This window comes from Coloeus monedula, assembly GCF_965178545.1.
Source record: "Coloeus monedula genome assembly, chromosome: 3".
NCBI lineage: Eukaryota > Metazoa > Chordata > Aves > Passeriformes > Corvidae > Coloeus > Coloeus monedula.
The window spans coordinates 47,716,365-47,737,827 of record NC_138783.1 but is presented as its reverse complement, the minus strand read 5'-3'; the positions used below and the strand labels follow the sequence as shown (position 1 = coordinate 47,737,827).

General features: G+C 42.6%; 1 protein-coding gene across 1 annotated transcript; it reads left to right on the top strand.

The window, feature by feature from the left end:
- Nucleotides 1–1,035: 1,035 nt before the first annotated feature.
- On the top strand, nt 1,036–2,055 carry GPR12 (G protein-coupled receptor 12; the record flags this gene model as incomplete). The annotated part of the gene is made up of 1 exon (XM_082278453.1): nt 1,036–2,055. The coding sequence occupies exon 1, from the start codon at nt 1,051–1,053 to the stop codon at nt 2,053–2,055; it is 1,005 nt and encodes a 334-aa protein (XP_082134579.1). The 5' UTR covers nt 1,036–1,050.
- Between the last annotated feature and the right edge of the window lie 19,408 nt (nt 2,056–21,463).

Below are 21,463 nucleotides of genomic sequence, written 5' to 3'. Positions count from 1 at the left end.
CCATTTAAATAATTCCGGGAGGCTCTTGCTGCAAGGGAGAAGCCGGCCGGTCCCTGCAGAGCAGCGAGGGGCAGCTCTCCGGTGGCCGGCGGGACGCCCCGGCCGCAGGGCTGGGCGCGGCGGTCCCTCGGGGGCGGGGGACCGGGCCGGGGGCGTCCGCCCCCCTTTCCCCCCTCACCGCCTCCCCCGCGCGCACCTGCGCAGGCGCGCGCGCACGAGGCGCGCCCCCGCCCCCTCCCTCGCACTCCCTCCCTCGCACTCAGGGACACGCACACGCCCTGCGCGCGCGCGCGCGGGGGGCGCGCACCTGCGCTGCGCCTTCGGGCCCCCCCCGCCCCCCCCGCGCCGCGCCGGCCCCGCTGGCGCCTGGAAGGGACCGCGGCGACCCCTCCGTGCCTCGTCCTCCTCCTCCTTCCTTCATCCATCCTTCCTCCGACCCGCCGGGGGACAGCCCAGGTGAACCGCCGCTGGGGGTGCGTGGGGTCGGGGTGGGGGGGGGGGGTGTGTGGTGTCCGCGTCGAGTTTGTAAGTTCTCAGAGGATATCGCCCCACTCTCCCCAGAGCCCGGGCGGGGTTTCCTCACTGGGGGTCGGTGAAAGATATTCCCCTTCCCCTCCTCCTTCCTCATCCTGTCCGCTCCCTCCGTGACCAAAAATAATCCCGCGTTCAAATCGCGGCTGCAGGAGAGCGGGGTTTACGCCGCCCCGCAGCCGGCCCCCACCCCAAATTGCGGCGCTTAAAGGGGGCTTTAGCTGCTTTATGGGTTGCCTCCCGTGCCCGTGCCTCCTTCCCTATGCAGGTTACCCTAAGGATCACTCAGCCTTCGTGCATCGGTCCCTTGGAGGATAATCTCGGGCAGTTTAAAATATCCTCCCCCATCCCCCGTTTTTGTTTTTATTTTCTATTGTCACATTTATGTAACAAGTGCCTGCCTGCACATCAGGCTGGTGTTCCTGTCTAGGGCGTTGCATGCTCCGGGGGGTGATGTATCCAGTGCTGTGGCTGAACATTAAAAATAATGTCTTTCTGTTGAAGAAGACAGGGGTTAAAATGAATGAAGATCTGAAGGTTAATTTGAGCTGGCTGCCTCAGGATCATATAGAAGCCAGCTCTACAGAGAATGCCTCAGCTGCAGGCTCCTCCCTGGTTCCTGCCGTAGACCCTAAGCCAGAGCTTTTGGTAAACCCCTGGGACATTGTCTTGTGTACTTCAGGGACCCTTATCTCCTGCGAAAATGCCGTTGTGGTTCTGATCATTTTCCATAATCCCAGTCTTCGCGCCCCCATGTTCCTCCTGATAGGCAGCCTGGCGCTGGCAGATCTCTTAGCAGGCATTGGATTGATCATCAATTTTGTTTTTGCCTACCTTCTGCAGTCAGAAGCTACGAAACTGGTTACGATTGGACTGATTGTTGCCTCTTTCTCAGCATCTGTTGGCAGCTTGCTGGCTATCACTGTTGATCGTTACCTCTCCCTGTATTATGCTCTGACTTACAATTCAGAGAGGACTGTCACTTTTACCTATGTCATGCTTATATTGCTCTGGGGAGCATCTATCTGTATTGGACTGCTGCCTGTAATGGGCTGGAACTGCCTCAGAGATGAATCCACCTGCAGTGTTATCAGACCACTCACTAAAAATAATGCAGCTGTCCTTTCGGTCTCTTTCTTGCTTATGTTTGCCCTCATGCTGCAGCTCTACATTCAGATCTGTAAAATTGTGATGCGCCATGCCCATCAGATTGCCTTGCAACACCATTTCCTGGCCACTTCCCACTATGTGACCACCCGAAAAGGAGTGTCTACTTTGGCCATTATTTTGGGGACTTTTGCTGCTTGCTGGATGCCTTTTACGCTCTATTCTTTAATAGCAGATTACACCTATCCTTCTATATACACCTATGCCACCCTCCTGCCAGCTACCTACAATTCCATCATCAATCCTGTAATATATGCTTTTAGAAACCAGGAGATACAGAAAGCACTTTGGCTCGTCTGTTGTGGTTGTATTCCTTCTAACCTGTCTCAGAGGGCAAGATCACCCAGTGATGTCTGATTGGCAGCCAGGAGGACGCTCCTTAACATGTTACTTTCCAGACATTCTGTCTTTGGTTTAGATGCATTCATTAAATGGTGTGTGATGGGTTCACATAAAAACCACAGGATGGACGGACCTTTTTGTAAACAGAAAACCCCAGCGACCGAAATCAATCAAGTGGTTTAAGGAAGATTTCCAAAATCAAAATAATCAGTGTTCTTACTTATGATGTTGCTCAGGGTCCTTTTTGTCATATTACCCAGACTTTGCCATGTTTGCCATGATTTTACATTAAGTTTTCTAATTAAAATTAGATTGAAATAGCATACTTCTTTAAAATCATTTAGGTGATTGAGTTTAGTCATACTGCACATTACAATCTGTTGTTAGGATATTTTTTCCTCTTTAATTTTTTTTAAAATGGAAAAAAAAAAAACCAAACCAAGTCCTGTTACCCCATCTGTATATCATGAGAATACTCTTCAAAATAATGGCCAATTGTACTGATTTATATGGTATTTATTGTAATAATCTCAGTGCAACAAATTTGCTCTGAGAAAGTATTTGTGCAGCTTTTTATTTTACATCTCAGCATGAATTAGGTTGACAATTGTTTTCAAGAGTTACCTGTTCTCTCATGTGGCTGGGTGTTAAAGCAAGAGATATGCGTTGCTTTCCTTTTCAAAAGTCAGACGTATGTTTTCACTTGCATGTTGGACATTGGAGCTATGCTGTTGATTTTAAAACTGACGGGGGTATCTTTGAAATTGATGAAATAATATGGCCTCTTTCGGCTATGCATTTGTAATAGATTGAAAACTAGGTTTCTCAGACAAGTTTATCTTTTCAGAAGAGTATAAGAAATGTTTCATAAAACAGCCTACAAATTGTGTGCAGCACGTATTTAGCACTACATGAAATGGTTCCCCTACATTTGTTATCAAGTCAAAACTATTACCATTTGTTTTCACTGTTCTCCTATGTAATTTTAAATACCAACATTTATAAATTCTCAAAGCATATCTGGTTCAAAATTATATGCAACCAGAACTGCAAGATAAAACAGTGTTTTCTCCTTTTCTGGAAGTTTCATTCTTTGCACTGTACACACGTCAGTTCACTTCATTTTAGGACTTCATTATAGTTCTGGTCTAGAAAGCAGAGCTTCCTCTCCTGAATGGTTAAATTTCAAACTGCTTCTAACCTTCCACTGAAGCCACATTAGAATGCACTAGAAATAAAGCATTGTTTTCTGATTTGAAGACTTGATTGTCAGAGAGAAAATCTTCCTGGCACTTGTCTTCGTGAAACTTACGGTGTACCCTCATGTCAGTGCATGGGAGTTTAGAGTACCGCTTCCATTAGTGTTGATGGGAGCTCAGTGTGTTCATGCCCTGGCATCAGTAGGAGGTTATACTCCCTTGAATGTCAAAGTCTGCATATTGTATTGTTGCTTCAGTACCTTCCATTAAAAAAAAAAAAAAAAATCCAAAACTCAAATGTAAAAATAGCAATATTTACGGTTAAATGAAAAAATATACCTGTGTAGTAGAGATAGTAGAGACAACTGTGCTGCTGGTCTGGATTTTTCCAAATGGAATCTGTCCTTTTCATGTGGACATCTGGATGACTGTAGCTTTTTGTGGCAAAGTTTCTGTGACGTTAAGAATCATATGCTATACACAAAGCTGAATCTCAAATGTGAGTTGTCTGTAAACAAGGCTCTGTAGAGATTTTTATGAGCAATAATTAATTTTAGTTGCAATGCTGCGTTTAAATTCCATTATTTATTTGGTTCAACCTTCATGATACTTGGTTCTTACTTGGTTATCTGATTAGTTTAATAATTGCATGGCATGACCCAGTAGAGCTGTGAATTTGAAGCTCCCCTGGCTTCCCTGTGATTTACAGATGCTCAGCAAAGTTAGACTATAACCTCTGCTCAGTGTAGGGTATTGGTGTTCTTTATCTACTTATGAATGATACTGAAACTCTAGACATTGAATTTTGTTTCAATTTTTTGTATAAGAAATACTTCATAAATATCCATGCTACAAATGTGTGCAGTTTTGCAAGTATGCAAACTATTGGGAAATAATGGCAGTAAAAGTCATGAGATGAATAATGTAGAGAGGCTAAGTAATGTAGGATGGTACTTTTAAAAGAAAAAATAAGTTAAAGTCATGCAAACTTTGCTCCCCCTGCTTTTTCCCTTGTTTTTTCTTCTGTATCAAATTGCTAAAAGTATGATGAAGATGAGCAGCTACAACTGTGATGAAAATCCAGTCCTGAGGGCAACTGTTGTTTTCCTTATGCAGACCTGTTCTCATCCTCTTGGATAACCTCACAGGCATTAGTGTTTTTCTCTAGGCAACACCTGTGTGGTAGGGAAGCCAGAGAAAAACAGCACAGAGGGAGATAATGTTGTCTCCTCTTCTCATGCTGTTTCACCTCGTGTCCTTGTCATCTTCCTCACTCTACAGGCTGCTCAATTCCGCAGAGGCTCTCCAGTGTGCCGGGGGAGCCGACCTCTTCCTTGTGCCAGAGCAGAGAGATTTGTAATTGGAAGCTTCTCTCCTGAGGAGCAGAGCAAGTCAAACGGAGGAAAGAAGGATTAATTATAGCAATCCCACAAAGCTAGCTCATAGGGATGTGATTTGCCCTTGTTTGAGGAGTTGTGCATGGTTACCTTCCACCACAAACAGATGAGAAACATGATTCTGCCTCCCAAGCTACTGCTGTGACCTCCAGTGAGGATTTTGCCTCTTCCAGAAATATGTTCTTAAATTGAGACTGTGCAGTATAGGCCAGAAAATCCTACTGAAAGTCAATGACATAGGTTTGCCTGCAGCTCAAAACTTTGCAGTCTGGCCAAACGTTACCATGGTCTGCAGCGCTGGGATGGGTGCTACATAACTCACCTCTGACTGAGCTCTGGGAAATAGGGGCAGAGCTGTGGGTACAAAGCTGCCTACCTCACTTGCACAGAAGAAGTGCTTGACAGCCAGCGACCTTTCAGACCCTGCAGAATTAAGCAACTCTCTGCTGTCCCCTCAGAATGACAGGGGAGGCCCCCGTTCTGTATGGTGAGATGCCAGATCCATCCAAGGCCCTCCTGAAACTGGCAGAAATCCAGCCAATTTGCAGTTTCTGATATTTTGTTGTCCCATCAAAGGACAACAGTGCATAAGACCAGGGGGATTAGATTCACCATTCTGTGTACAGTGAAGTCGCTTTCATATCTCCTTTGTAATGACAAAAGATTGGGGGTTTTTTAACACGTAATTTGGTTTAAAGAATAGAAGTTCGTGTTTATTTATTAACACACTTGACCCAAAGTTAATAACATGTTGTATCCTGATGGGAAAAATTTATTTAGGTATACATTTATCCTCAAAGCTTGGGAGAGGATTTTTTAAAATTGTCTTCTTTTTTTTTCTTTTTTTTTTTTAAACCGTTTCCCCCAATAGTAGTATTTCAGCAATAAGGAGAAATATGTTTTTAGCACAAGAGCAATAAAATCCTCCATGATGTGGATACTATAAATTGCTGAATAAACTCAGAGCAATAGAGAGGAAGCAATATATATTTTAGACAAAAAAAAAGTAACTTGCATAAGAACTTTCAGTAAGCGTAAGTCTTCCTTTGTTAAGCAGATGCTATCAGACTGATGTGGGACATTATTTCTGGTTGATTTGTTTTGTAATCATTGAATTCCTGAATAGAATTACACAGCAATAACATTTTACCTTAATTCTTGGATCCTGAATTTGTGCTATTTGCTGAAAGAATTATATACTGCAGTGGGGAGTTTTATTCTTTTCATTGTTTGGCATTTAGTTGTACAGCATTCTGTGGATAAATTAATAGTGTTCAGGATTTCCAGTTGTAACTTAATCCCAGGAATACCTGAATTTGTTGTGCTCATCAAGATGGCTATGATAAATGGTGCTAGCCCATTCTGAAGACAGCTTGTTTATGATACCAGTGGAGAAAACCCCTACCAATACCCAAGCTCTTTGGAAGCAAGCTGAAAGGCCTGATACTGCTGCTGTATCTTCCTGCCATGGACACTCAGCAGTTGCATCCATCCTTTAGTGTTCAGCCTTGAGGCATCTTGGAGTCACTAAAACTCCTCCATGGACAGCAGTGAACTTTGGCTTATACCAGGGCTCATGCTGTCCCCAAAGAGCTATTATTCTCTTGCCTCATTTTCTTAGGGATTTTTTAGCTTTTAAAAATAAAATACATGTGACTTCATTTCCCCAAGGTGATAAGCAACCTGCTGTGTGACTGGAAGTTGGGATAAAATAGCATTGCTACAAATCAAGCCCCTGAAGCATAACTACACACTCATTACTTAAAAAAAAAAGGCGGTTCTGTAACATTCAGAACAATGTTTTCAGAATGTTGACCCTGACTTTTATGAAGAGAAACTATATATTTGGTCTGGTTTTTCTATGTACAATAAATAAATAAAAATAAGAATTGGACAGAGTAGTTGCTATTTAAAAACCCACCAGCTATCCTGTAATTTTATCTGAGATACTGAACAGTTCTAGATTGGCTTAGCGGTTGTCCAGAGATGTTCAATGGAGAAAAAGTAAGATCCCTCAATCACTGCTTATAGGGAACTAAAAGGGAGTGGTATAATTTATATCTCATGAATAAGCAATAGGTCAGGAAAGATAAATTAGGCATGTGTATCTCCCTCATCTGTCAGTAAAAGAATGATGGTACTCCCAATAAACTTGAAAAGTCTCCTCTCTGGAAATAGTTTTTTGGTACAAGAGGAAGTTACCCCTTAAAACTGGGTGCTTCTCTCTTCTTCAGATCAAGAATGTGCAGTTCCTTTTAATGGATCAGAAATCTGGATGAACTGCACGGATATCTGCTTTCATATTAAGTGGATGAGGAAAGATGAGAGATGGAAGCCTTTATGGCAGCCAGATTCAGTCACTCGGTGCTTGAGCTTATCCAGGAAGGATGCTTGAATAAATGCATCCCCTGTGAGAAGGTTATTTTGAACTGTCCATTTGGAACCTTACCCGAGGTACACAGAGCACCTGGGAGGGCCCTGGGGCTGTGCCTGTTCTGGGGTGTGGTGCAGCAGTCCTGTGTCCTTGAGGCTGGCAGTACGGCTGCCCCTCTTGAGGGATATTCAGAGAGCAGAGAGGAGATATGATCAGAAATGAGGCCCACCTTCCTTGAAAATATTTTCCATATTTTATTCAGATTATTACTTTTCTTGTTAGCACAGTCTTGCATGGCTCCACTTGAAATCAGAAGAGGGTTTTTGTGGAAAAATACTGAAAATTCAAAGTGGGACCACCAGAAGATTGTTTTACAGTAAGTCATTATGTATTTCTGTTTCTTTTGGGGAGCAGCTAAGCCTGTACCTTTGTAGAAAATGTTTCTTTGAAAACAATATGCCTTTGCACTAAAAAAGTCCATGCTGCAGTTTATTCACAAAATTGTTGTGATCTTGTAAGCCCCCCAAGAAGAAAGAGTTGCACATTTCACTGTTAACTTCTTATAAAAGAGAAGGGAAAAAAACAAACCTGAATGTAGGTTAGATGAAACCATATTGCAATTAATTAGTGTGTCACTGCTGTGATGCCAACTAATTCAGTGCCCCATGGAAAGGACGGGGGGAGACTTTTCCAGTGGAGATTCTTTGTAAATAGGTTGCGAGAGTAAAACTCATTTTAAAACAATGGTCAGTTACAGCTGCTGTCACAAACTCCTTGAATTAGCTTTTAAAGAAATTGTCCCCACCTCCCCAAGCCTTTGTTTTGCACTTTACATATGCCAAGGCAATTTTTACACACTTGCTGACATGCCAGATGTTCAATTGGACAAGATAGTATTACATGTTTCCCCCTCCCAGGTAGGGGAAAGTGTGTTATGTCCCAGAACTGATGAACTGATTTAGTTATCTGATATCTCTAAGTAGCCCAGACCTTTCTAAAAAGCATGGAGTACTTACAGACATTCATTGCACATTTGGGGGCTTCCTTGAATTACAAGTGTGGAGTATTACTATTTTAACTGGTGGCCATAGGATTAGAGGTTGGGTTATTTTTTTTTCTCCTTCACATCCCTACCATTGCAGCCCCCAGCAGTGAGATGTCTGGTGCAGTCCTTTTTGTTTCAAGGCAGGCATTGGTTTGCAGACTCAATGATCGTAAAGGTTTTTTCCAGCCTCATAAGTGTGCACAGTGGTGCATTCCTAGGAAAAAGCTGATATACAAAGTTTTTAATAGTTTGTTATAACCCTTTCAAATATATCAGCAGTCCTTTTTCATTGAACAACTTAAGTGAGCATTTGCCTTGTACAGGAAATATCTGATTCACCTGTGGGGAGGGAAAGCAAGTGTACTGCTACTGGTTTTTTTACGCTGGTAGTATTCTTTTTCCTCTAACCATTTGATCCCAACCATATGGTCTACCACGATGTCCACGGGCCTACTCCTGGTTTCTGTAGGAAAAAGCAAGCCAATACTAACTGCACATGCTGAAGACTGCATTCTGCAATGATTTGCCTTAGAATATAGAGGGGGCTTCCACTTTGAAGAAATAGAAGCCAGCAAAATAAGAGGTTTTATTTTTTCTTTCAAGTATAAACTCATTCTTAAAAGGAAATACCTATGTCCAGGTTTAACATACTAGTTTTATTACGTGCTGAGTAGAGAAACAGTTTCTTAGAATATTTTAGTATGCCATTAACTTGATTAAGTATGATGAGCTATCACTTTTAAATAGCATAATTACATACTTAAATATTATATATATATATATACACATACATAATTATTACAATTAAGTTACTTTTTATATGTATGACACGCCATATATCATGCTCTATACCTTCGTTGTGGATGTGGTTAAAGTGTAACCTCTTTGCTGAGGCAGTTTCTTATGATCAAAGAAAAATATTGCCCAACTTGCATGAGTCTTGCAAACACTGAAAGATCCAGCAGTAATTGATATTTCAACAAAGACAGGCTAGAGGTTTGGGAGGGGAAGCAAATTATCATGGCTTTAATTTGGACAAATCCCACTGCCAGCTTTGAGATTACAGGAATGTGTTCTATGACCGCAGGTGGTATAGAATTCAGGAAAGATATTTGTCACAAGCATGGGCCTACAGAGCAGTTACATCTTTATCCACACACTGTTCCCTTTTGTCTCTCACTCTTTTTCTGTCTTTCATAGGTGCTTTGGTGCATAGGTGCTATAAATGTGCCTCTGAAATAACGCTGTAAACTCTGTCTTTAACTTAAACAGTCCTTTAACAGGACTGCCCAGATCATGATTCCACACAGTCATGGGACACAGGTGGACATTTCTCACTGCCTGATGCTCACCTGGGGAATATTAGAGTTTCTAAAAAAATTTACACGTTCATTTTTAAAGGGCACACAAAATACATATATGCTTCAGGGGTTTTCTGGGAAAAAGGTCTAGGACCTCTAAGATCTAGGGCCAAGGTATAGAGCTCTAATGTACTGATTAGTTACGGTCCCCATAGAATTTTCCTCTTACTTCAGTGTTCACTAAGATTAAACCCATCAAAATAATCAGGAATTTGGCTTCCCCTGCTTTCAGGGAAGAGATATTTTATAGTATGCAAATGAAAGCAGCATGACCTGGCCCTTCAAAAATTGAAATACATCCAGAAAAGGACAAAAGGTTGTGTCCCCGTGGAGTGTGAGCAGTTGTGCCACATCCATGGGTTTTTGTGTTGCCACTCTTTGGTTGCCCTCTGACAGTGTAGTCCCTCAATATATGAGCAACACTCAGTCCACCTCATGGTGCCTCTGCCCCAGAGGGCTCACGAGAAAAGAGCAGAGAGGTGAGGTGTTTCTGCAGTGTTGGTCACAGGTCACAGCATGGTGGGTTTGGAAGGGAGCTCTGCTCTCAGCACAGAGCTTTCTGAAGGTGTGACAGAAAGTAGGGAGCCTTCTTCAACCACGTTCCAGGCAAACTGGAGCTCTTTTCTTTTGTATCACCCTCTCAGTGTAAGCAGAGACTTTCCTTAGTCTAGGAGGAGGAGGGTAAGTGGTTGCTGGGAGTTAGCACGCTCCAGCACACAGCTTTTTACACGGCAGCTATCCCAGAGCCGAGCAGCTGAAGGTACAGCAATTTGCTTCTGAACTCAGGCTGGTCCCTCTAGGAAGAAAATGCACTTTTCCAGAACGCAGGAGCAGTGTGTGTGATTTGTGCCAAAAGTGTGGAATGAGGATTGCAGCTGAAGCGGCAGGTAAATTGCCTGTGATACACATACAGCAAAATAGGCAGTCTTTAGGGTTACTTGCATGTGCTCAAATATATTTTATTGTTGAAGCTGATAGCAGTCTCCTATATGTATGGAAGAGGAGAAGAATATGGACTTTCCTGTTGGGCCTCAGCCAGGGCCAACCAAAGGAAATGGGCATTCTTGGTTTTGTCATTGTTTCTAGAGAGAGACAAATTACACCTCTATCCCTTTTGATGTCTATAGGTTTTTCCTCTTTGGGGCTAAAGTCCTCCTTTGTTTGGTCTGAGCTTTACTGTCACAGCCAAAATATACAAAAGTTGATTGTAAATGCGTTTACAAATGGAATTTCATAGGATAAGTGCTATAAGTGTGCCTCTGAAATAACACTGTAAACTGTCTTTAGCTTCAGGCCATGAAATTTGGAATACCCCGGGCTAGTAGAACCACTTGTCATTTTCTAGACTTACTAACTAGACCCCCACATTTTTTGTTGCCAAATGCAATTAAAGATAACCTGTAGTTTATCACGTTCATCTCATGAAATCCTCAGAGGGAACTTTTCCTAGGAAACATTGTACATTTCAGGCAGACACTCAATACTACTGACTGCAGTGTAGTTCCGTGCTGAATTCTAAAAGCTTTAGCAAAAGCATCTGCATGGAGGATAGTTCTCATGCTACACATCCCACTAGGAGCCAGGTGGATTGAAATCCTGCATGTTGTGCTTTTCATGAGAACCAATTACTGGTTTCATACATAAGGGCCTGTGGTTATTTCTTATACTAATTTAGGTTTTTGGTTTGGTTTCTGTTTATTTAACTGTGGTTGAAGTTTGAACCATAGCTTGCCAGTGTATTAAGTGATTTTAAAAGGAAGTGAAACATCTTTGCCTCAGTTTCCCTTAAGCTTAAAGCTTTGAATTGCAACTACAGAGCTTCTTGTTGTAAACAAGATAGTAATTTAATGCACTTTATTTAAAAAAGGCACAAATTATTTTCTTTATAAAATGTTACAATTGCACTATGCTGTAAGAATTGGTTACTAAATATAAACTGTACAGTTTTGTAGTCAACATTGTAAGTGTTTAGTCATAAATGATTGAAACAATTACATGTTTCAGTTAAATGTTAATTTTATATGTGGTGTATGTAGCCATAAATAAATTTTCCTTTTTAAAAAAAGAATGGTTGGTTGTTTCATTTCATTGAATTCCCCATTCTGTTTCAAATAACAAAGCTATATCCTTTCTACACATACAAGATTTAAGTATGTTCCAGTGCAAAGAGATGACAGATGACACTGACTAAACCTGTGCAAACTTAAGGTGAACTTCTGTGGATCCCCTGCATCTACTAACACTGCAGAAGGAAATACCAGGCACTACAGACAAAAACTCTGAAAGAAGAATTAACAGGAATTCTTGAATGTGAAAGCCAGAGCGACCTTCAAGTTAATTTATCTATACTGCACTCTCTTCTGACACACTGCCTTTTATTATCGTAGTACACACTCAGTTTTGGGGAACAAAATGCAGTATGGATTATAAGAGGTTCTGCATTTCGTCTTGCTAAATGGATGTAAATACTTAATATTTGAGTTAGCAATCATTAACTGGGAGAGGTAAAAGTTACTATGAAAGTAAGAAACTATGTTAACCTAGATTTTTTTTTAGAAGCTTGGTCCTAATCCTTGAATTAAGTAACTGAAAAATCAGATGCACAATCACAGTTCTGTATTTCCAGTTTGACTGTTTCAGACAGGCTAAAAGAAAATGGTCGACTGTCTCATTTTCCAAATTAAATTTTTTTGTAAAATGTCTATCTTAATTTGTCTGAATGGTTTTCTTGAACACCCAGCTTATTTTCCAGGCATACAAATTGATGGAATGAGTTACATCTCTAACCGTAGGACTGGCTATCGTGTACCATAGCCATTCAAGTGTGGCTTCTAAAAGAAATGGGCCAGTGACTGATATCCAGGTAAATGACTAAGAGTGAGGCTACTTCCTTTATACTATGCAGGACTGCAGTCCTGCATGTCAGATGGATCCTGAAGGAGATCTTAGGGATGTTTACTTCTACCAGACACAGCTGTCCTCTCCACCTCTCACATCAGACAGTAGGCAGCACCTGTTTTGTCTAAAGAAGAAATTGATATCATGGTGCAGGAGTAGAGACCCAGTTGGTTTCTCTGCAGTTAAACTGTAGGCAAAAGGACTGCAGCACAGTGGTGACCAGAATGTATTTGATAAATGTTTTTTGCTTACAACAAACATTAACTACAACTACACAATATAGACCCTTAGGAACTTTCAGCCATCCACTTTACTAGACTGGAAAAGAAATAAGAATTAATTGGAAAAATACCAATAGAGAGGGAGGGGAAATAAATGCTTCACCTAATAGAGAAGCCAATGTTGAAATCATCTGGCCCTGGCTGTTTGGGGATCAGTTAGGGCTTGATTGATGGAGCCTAAAGTAGGACAATGAACTGAACCTGTTCTGACCATACAGTGCATGTTTAACTTGCTACTGCAGTCAGGAGGACCAGGAATGAGCCAGGAACAGCAGAGTTGGATGGTTCAAGCATCTTGACATTTCCATGTTGGTGCCTCTTCCATATATCCCAGTGTCGGCATCAGCCTAACAGAAGGAATTACCATTAAGAGGGCAAAACGGCTGACCAAAACAATAAATAGAATAGTAAAAACCTGCCAAAACTTAATGGTAATCAGCCAGAATTGCAAAGGAGTTCCTGTTAAAATGGTGGAAGTATTAATGACATTACAGAACTGGTAGATATCCTGGCTGCATTTTAGTTTAGAGCATGTAACATCCTGCTTACGAAGCAATCCACAGTATCAGAAGCTCAGGAAACAGTTAACTGGGAACCTTAGGCATTGGCAATGCTTAGACCAACCAGTGAAAACTACTTTGTGCCTCCTGCCAATGACAGAGTGCTTTATGCACTATGGTTGGATATCAGGTATGCCAGCTGAGTCTGGAGCTAAGCAGAGGGTAACAGAATTGTTAATAATGGGTATGCAACAGAAAACTGATGTGGCCGATAATAAATGGTCACGGTGCTTAAAAGGATAAATCAGTTGAAAGCTGTCAGGAGATGAAATAATTTCCATGCTACAGTAAACAAAACAAAGGTTCTTTATATGAGGCCCACAAGTGGAAATTAAAAAGTGTAGTTTCAGTGTTCTTTAGTTCAAGGATGCTTGACTGCATCGCTCCAGGTGTGCCTGCCTGTTCTTAGGTTCATTTAAGCATCTGTAAGTCACATCAGAGATGAGCTGCTGAGTTGGACAGACTTTTGGACACAGAGCAGCATATTTTACCTTCTTACTAAATTCTTATGAGTCCTCTTAGGAATAGCAGAATGTCAGAGAGTGTCTGCTACCTCACCACTGTCCTATACCATGAATCTTTGATATCTATGGAAAGTGTGAGGCCTGTGCAGTTAATGGAGATTTTACATTCACTGCTGAAAATGTTATAGGAGAGACCATCAATGTGGTATGTATGACAAAGACAACTCCATTTGCAGATATTTTAGAAATCCTTCATTTTAAAGTTATTTTGAAATTATCTATAATCATGCACATCCAAGTATTTTATTTCTCTAATATTGCTTCTAAAATTAGCAGCTCGAATCTAATTTTTCTTTTTAGTTTTTTTCTAATTGAAATGTCATCCTCATAACAAAAGTGCTCCATGGGGTTGTTACTGCTTTGCATTCCTCTAATGTGGATGTGAGCTGAGCAACCCCACTGCAGTACAGCACGTTACAACCAGCACTTGGGTAGTACATGCAGATCGGCTCTTACTTGAGCATATTCTGCTTGCAAATTTTATTGGGATTTTCTTTCATATCTGCCAAAGCCTTTCATCCCCGTATTTTGCACTAACTGTAAAGCTGGTGGCCTTTCAATGCAGGCATTCTTTATCTGACAGCAAAAGATATTTTAATGTAACCAGGACACTGTCTTCCCAGCAGTGGCCTAGCAGAGTTGCTTTCACCTTCATTTTTATCATGATGTATGGCATTTAAACGGTGCTTGACAGAAAGCCTATATAAACACATTTTCTAAGATACATTGAGTTTGCCATCATCATCATTTTGAGCTGTCAAGCTCAAAAACACACAGTTTCCAGAACAAGGATCAACACATTCCAAATCATTCTGCTTACAAGGGGAATACAGAGGATATGGCAAACTGAAGTGGAAAAGAGCCCTCACAACTCCCATTTCAGGCATTAGACAGGTCTAAGTGGGGCCAGAAGATTCCAGAATCTCAAACTAACTTCAGGATTTCCTTCACTCCCCTGGCTATTCCTAGTCTTTCACCTTTGCATGAGGGGGCTGGTTCTTGTTCCCCCCTTATCTCTCACATGACATCTGTTGCTGCAGCCTCCAGCTCCCCTTCTGCTTTTTCCTCAGTGGTGCCACTGGTGACACAGTGCAAGGACGTCCATGGAAATTACTGTCAACGTGGCAAACCATACATCTGCAAGGGCATCAGGCTGGAGAAGGAAGCACTTGCTATTTGCCAGTCTAGCCCAACAAAGAACCACTCCCTGACATCTAAGCAGATCAGATAGCCCCACTGCTTTCAGAGGGAAGCAAGGGAAGCTGCCACTCCCCTGGCCCTGGCCTAAAGGCAGGGGGACTGTTGGAGTGGAGGGGCTGGTCCCTGCACAGCCTGCAGACACTCCCTTACTCCATTACTCTGGAGGTATGGTTGAGTTCACTGCCTGGCAAGGTATAGCATGTGTTACACTGAGCCAGGGCCACACAGCAGCAGCTCATCTCTCCCTTGGTGCTTCAGATCCTTCTGCAGCCTTGTTTCTTGCTCAAATGGGCTCCAGGATTTATTGTCAATGCTGGATTCCCAATCCCTTTACAGCTTTTTGTGGGAACTAATAGAACAGATCTGGTTTTTGTTGTTTAATTAAACAGCCTATATTAGTGTCCCTGGAGCTCTCTGTGCTGAGGTTGGTTTTGGTTTGGGTTTTTACCCTCTTCTAGGAAGATGTCACAGAAAAATGGTGTGGTTTCTTGATGTTCAGTCCATTTCGTTCATCATGCTTTTTCTGGAAAGTGTTTGTTTGCCTTCCATCCAGCCACAGCTTGTGCACAGCCTTCACAAAAACACAGTCAGCCTTGCCAATAGATGTGTCTGGTGTTAGATCTGCAAACCCCCGTGTCTGCCATCACAGGGTCGTTCAGGCTGGCTCCAATTCAGCAGCTGCGTGTCAGCTGTGGAATCGCACTCAGAAGCCGCCTCTTCCCCAGGAGCGGCGGCAGCCCTGCTCGGATGGCAGCAGCAACCTGCCTTTGCTAAAATTGGATGTTTCTACTGGCAGAAGGGGAGGCCAAGAGACTGTTCCTTGGGGTGCTGTTTGCTGCTGCTGTGGTCACCACATCCCTGGGGCCTGGGGAGAGTGAGGAACAGACAGCAACAGGCACTGGTCAGGGAGGCTGATTTTCCTTCCCCTGTGATCCCAGGTTGCGAGCAGGTGTAGGAACAGACATTTACCTGTCCAGGATATGTTTGCTGCTCAGCCATCCATGGTGCATCTTCCCTCTAAGATTCACCTGGCTGTCTGGGTGAGTGGACATGCAGCAGGGCTGTGCTGTAGGAGTGTGTACGTAGCAGACCCACAGCAGCTTGTTGGCTTCCAGCTCGTATCAATTCAATGTCTTTCCATCGCATTTACCCTTAATTTGCCTTGCCAAGGAACGTTGCATTCTTCTTCAGAGATGAGATAAAGCATTCATCAGAGCTCAGTAGTTTCCCTTATTCTCTTCAGTGTTTTTCTGCTTCTGTGTGATTCTATTAGAGGCTCTTTTAATGAGCAGTCATTGATCACACATGTCTGTCTCCAGAGATCTAAACAGCAGAATCTCCATAATTTCCGCTGCTTCACAAAATGATACAGTGTTTCATTAAAGACAAGTTAAAAACAGAGCAAAATGCTGCTCTGTGTCCCTTTCAATCTCCTCACCTTCAGCAGTCATTTGCAAAAAGACTGTTCCTTTTTCCTCTGCTTAGAAGTTATTTTTTACACCATTTAGATGACAGCTTAATCATATGATTAAAGGACTTCCCCAAGCACAGGTCTTCCCCTTGTGTCAAAATATCAGTGGATTCCATATTTAACATCAGTCGCAGCTGTGTTGCAGCCGTAGGTGAAGTTTCCCCTGTGAATAGCTTGTGTGATACTATATCACTGTGGAGAGTGCTTCCTGTTGGAAAGCTGTTCTGAGACAAAAGCCAGCAGGGCTCCAACCCCTACGGTGGAAATGAGCAGCAAAAATCCCAAGCAGCAGCTGAGTACCTGTAAAGATGTCAGTATATGTGGAGAGGTGGGCCCATGTATAGAATAGTTCAGACCATTTATGGTAAAGTAGCAATTTTGTTTTGAAAGATACAGAAGCCTTGACAAACACATGTAAAGTGCTCCACAACAGATGGCAACGTGAGCACAAAGAGGTCATATCAAGCATGTGGCAAACACAAATATCTGCTGCTCTTCCTTCTTGCTTCCCTAAGTGTTTGCTGTGAGAATGTGGCAGATAAGACTAGTGCTCTCTGTCATTGTGCATTTGTGGGATTAATGTCTAAAACAAATTATTACAGTGAGTTTAACGCTTACTTAAAAGTTCTGAACAATTTCCACTCCTGAACTAGACTACATCACATCACATCACCTGTATTTCCCCCTGCCAATAGCTCATATAATCTGGAAGAGTGCACCACCACATTGCAGTTGTAAAACTTAACATAATATTGCCTTGTTGTCAGGCTTAGAGTGTAAAACAGGCTGGCATCAGCCTTCTGCTGCTGAAGGAGCAAATAGCAGTGTAAAAAAGAGCTGGCAATTTGAAAGGCTTCCAGTAATAGGGTAAGGGAAAGATAGGGATACTTCACAGATTCTGTGAAGCTTTGGCCACTGTGCACCACCTCCCTTTGCACACTGAAGACATGTCTCCAGTCTGAGCCAGGGAAAACACAACGGGAGAGACAGCAACTGAGAATTTCTGGGCAGTGCATCAGGTTAAAACCTATGAGGCCTAAGGTTTATTTGACGCATTAAAAGTTACTAAAAGTCTCACTTCCAAGAGGGTTTTACCAGATGCTTTTCTTTCCTGGTGAAGCTGGAGCGCAAGAGGTATTTTGCAATGAGCATCCATTGGTTCAGCTGCAGCAGAGGTACAATTTCCTGCAGAAAGGTCACAGGCCATTTGCAGCTTTCCGAGTCAAAAGCAATCCTTAAAACTCCATTTAAAAACCACCTGGCAGCAGTTGTCAAGCACTATAATTGCCCCTGTGCTGTAGCATCTGACTGTGAGAACCAGAACTCGAAACAAAATCCTGCCCAGGAGAGATTACGGCTTTGTTACTGATGGTAAAACCAGAGCAAATGTGTAAATGGAAGAGCAGGATGTTGCTTTTGAGTGCACAGCATCACGGCTGGGATACAGTGTTCCAGAAATAAGTGGGGTGATGAGCTGGTGCCTGTGTTATGTGAGAGCTCATCTTGTCTACAGTGAACATTGTAAAAGAATTCAGGAAGCAATGCGGAAACTTTTTGATAGCTCAGCTTTTCGTCTGGTTCACCATCAGGAGAAAGAGAGGTCTGGGTAGCTGGTGAGGTATGGAGATGGTATTTCAGATCACTGTGAGACAAAAAAAGCTTGGAAACCAGCAGGGCAGCTGAGAGAGACTCAGCTTGGACCTGCGTGGAGGAAGGGATTTCAACCTTGATGTGTGAGTTTCGATATAAAATCAAATTTAGCAGATGAAATGGCTAGATAGGAACTGTTTGGAAGCTCTGACATTTATATAAAACATACAGACATCCGTCCTTTTACCTACAAAGGCTTTATAATACCTAAATTGTCATCAAGATAACAGAGGTCAGACTGCTCAACAAATTGCCATCATCTTGTGCTGCATTTGGATGTTGAGGGGTTTCTTTATTTATAAACACACACCTCTACAGGTAAGTCAGAGGTTGCACAACAGCCTGGGGAGTTTGGGGGAGTTTGGCTCATTCAGCCTGGAGAAGATCTGGCTTCACAAGGACCCAGCAAAGCTTGTGGGGGTGTTTTCAAGACAATGGATACAAGATCTTCATGGTGCATGCTGAGAGACTACAGGCCCAAGGGAAACAGTGAGGAGGAGACTGGATATAAGAAGAAACTATTTCCCCATCAGGACAGCCATGTAAGGGCACAGGTTGGCCAGAGAGGTTGTACAATCTCTCTTGGAGGTTTTCAAAACCCTGACCAACCTGGTCTGACCCTGCTTTGAGACAGAGGTTGGACCAGAGACCTGCTGGGGTCGCTGCCAACCTGAACTATCCTGTGGTTCTCATGGAGAATGAGACACACCTTTGGGTGTCCGTACCATGATCTGGAAGGCTTAGACCTTAACAGAGCATTATCATAGAATCATAGAATATTAAGGGGTTGGAATGGACCTTAAAGATCACCAGTCTCAACGCGCCTGCCATGGGCAGGGACACCTCCCACCAGACCAGGTCACTCAAGGCCATATTCAGCCTGGCCTTGAACCCTGCCAGGGTTGGGGCATCCACAGCTTCTCTGGGCAACCTGTTCCAGTGTCTCACCACCCTCACAATGAAAAATTTCTCCCTAATATCTAACCTAAATTTCTGTTCATTCAATTTGTACCTATTTTTCTTTGTCTTATTTTTAGTTCCTAACAAGGAGGAAGATAGAGATCAAGCCTTGGAAGACACTCCCTAGGAAATGGGGGATCCCTATCTCCTGACATGTAGATCAGCTGCTGGGATGGCTTGAGGCAAGCAGAAACTACTGGATTTAGAAGAAGAATAAATGCCTGACAAATTAAAAGAGTCTATGAAATACTGGTGGTCTGACTTAAAGATCTAGTGGACATTTCTGGTGTTAAACAATAGGAATCCACAACCGTGGTCACAGCAGAGGTATTGACAACCTCCACAGGTTACACATTGGATCTTCCTTCTCGGCCTCTTGGTATCTGCTGCCTTGAACAGTAACAAACAACTCTGGTGTCTACCAAAGTGGAAGGGCAGAGAAAGAATAGGGCCCCTAGCCATTTTTTTCACTTTTTACACTATGTCCTTCAGAATTTTAAGTATTTTCCCCATTATTCATAACACTGGGTGCTCACAGAAGGTAACACACTTTAAAATTTCAAACATTATAAAAAGATCTGCCTTGGGACATGAGCATTGGAAATAAAATTAATTAAAATTACACCAAGGTCTTCATTCACCCACAGAGGGTTTATGTCAGATCAGAGGCAGAAACAGTATTTAAAAGAAAAAGTTAACACTTGTGTGTCGGTCTACTCAACAGATAAACCAGAACAGCAGAAAGATCAGAGTTACAGCACGAGGCAGCATTAGCATTTGGATTCGCAGTGGGAAAAATTTCCAGTACCATTAAAAGCATGTTCTTTGTGAAACCAAACAACTCACAGTCACTCAGCTCCAGCCCAAGTTGTAGGCAGATGTCAAGTCTGCAGGGCCATATCATCTGAAAGAGTTAAAGCAGAACCTCGTGTCTGCAGGGTACCTGGCACAACATACCCTGCTCCTCCACCTTAGAATCATAGATAACCTGTGTTTAGTACAAATAAAAAAATAGAACTATCAATCACAAATATGAATTCACCATTATTTATTTCTCTATTTGAAATAATTTGAGGGTATCAGTCTAGTTGGCGGTGACTGATCCATTTTTCCCTTGATGTTTGACTCTTTTATTCACAGACTAGAAAAGAACCAAGAGCACAAAAGTAACTTAAAGACGTCCTGTCCTCCCGAGGACTGAGGTACAAGGAAAAGCTTGCACAATTTCTGGATGGAGTGAACCCTCCAGTCAGGGGGGAAAATAAGGGAGGTAAAATATCCTGCCTCTGCCAGCATTACTAATCAAGTACTAATGGTTATGACATGAACATTTTCTATGGCAGCTGGTGCATTGCTAAACTAATATATATTCCTTAATACTATTTTCCATATTATTATGTCTGGCATTATCTCTAGATATAATACAATTTTGCTGCTATAACAGAATAAAATACGACACATCCACAGTTTATAGAAATTCCTCTTCCCTGCTCTGTCTTTGCAATGGACCAAACCACCTGAGTAAGTGAAGTAACAGCTCATTTGTCACTGTCCCAGCCACTTGTAAAAACCCCTTGCTAGGAATCATGTTCAAACTGCTTTTAGGCTTTTGTCCTGTTAAAAAGATTCATTGCAGGTCTTGAACCTGCAGCAAGAACTTGTTCCTGACTTACACTGCATGCATGTTTAAGAAACCTTTGCACTCAAAAATACCTGATGGAAGTCTCCATATTGGCCATCTGGACCAATTGCAATGGGCCCACCACCATCCTGCCCAGCCACAAGCTGCTCACCTGGCAGCCTCCATCTCCATCAGCCAGAGAGAAACAACCCCAGTTCATTGGCAGTTGGTCACTGGAAACCCTGAGTACTAACTCCTGAGTGGCATGGGAACCCACCCTGAAACAGAGCAGAAGGTGCCCTACAAACACTCAGCAACTCAGCCTTGGAGGGTGTGAGGCTGCCAGTGAGAGTCAGCACTTAGCCTGGGGATGAGGGAGGATGGGAGGAGGCTTGTCTTCAGGAGAATGTGCATTATAAACTGTGCCAGGTTTCACCTTAAAAGAAAAACATTATTTCCTAACTTTTCATGTAGGAGGAAAAAAAATATACCCACACAAAACAGGGTAAAAAAAATGTCCCTCCCTGCCATTGAAACCGGGGCTCTCTGACCTGGGTTACTCTACTGGCCACCAAAGGCCACCAAACCTCTTTGTTTTGGGTAGGAGAGAAGTTCTTGGGAAGGTGTAGAAAGTGAGACATGGGGGACACGTGCTCACATCACTCCCTGAACACTTCTGGAAATGAAGGTGTGTGGAGAATCCCTTCCGTGTCGAGTGTATTCCACAATGGAGACTAACAACAGAGAAAACATGAAGCTCCAGATGTACCAAAAGTAATAGTATCACACATACACATTTACACCCATCCATAAGGTAAAGCCTGTCCATCACCACTCTGCTCCCTGACAGGAGAAGGAGCAGCTGAGGAGAGTTCCTGGGGG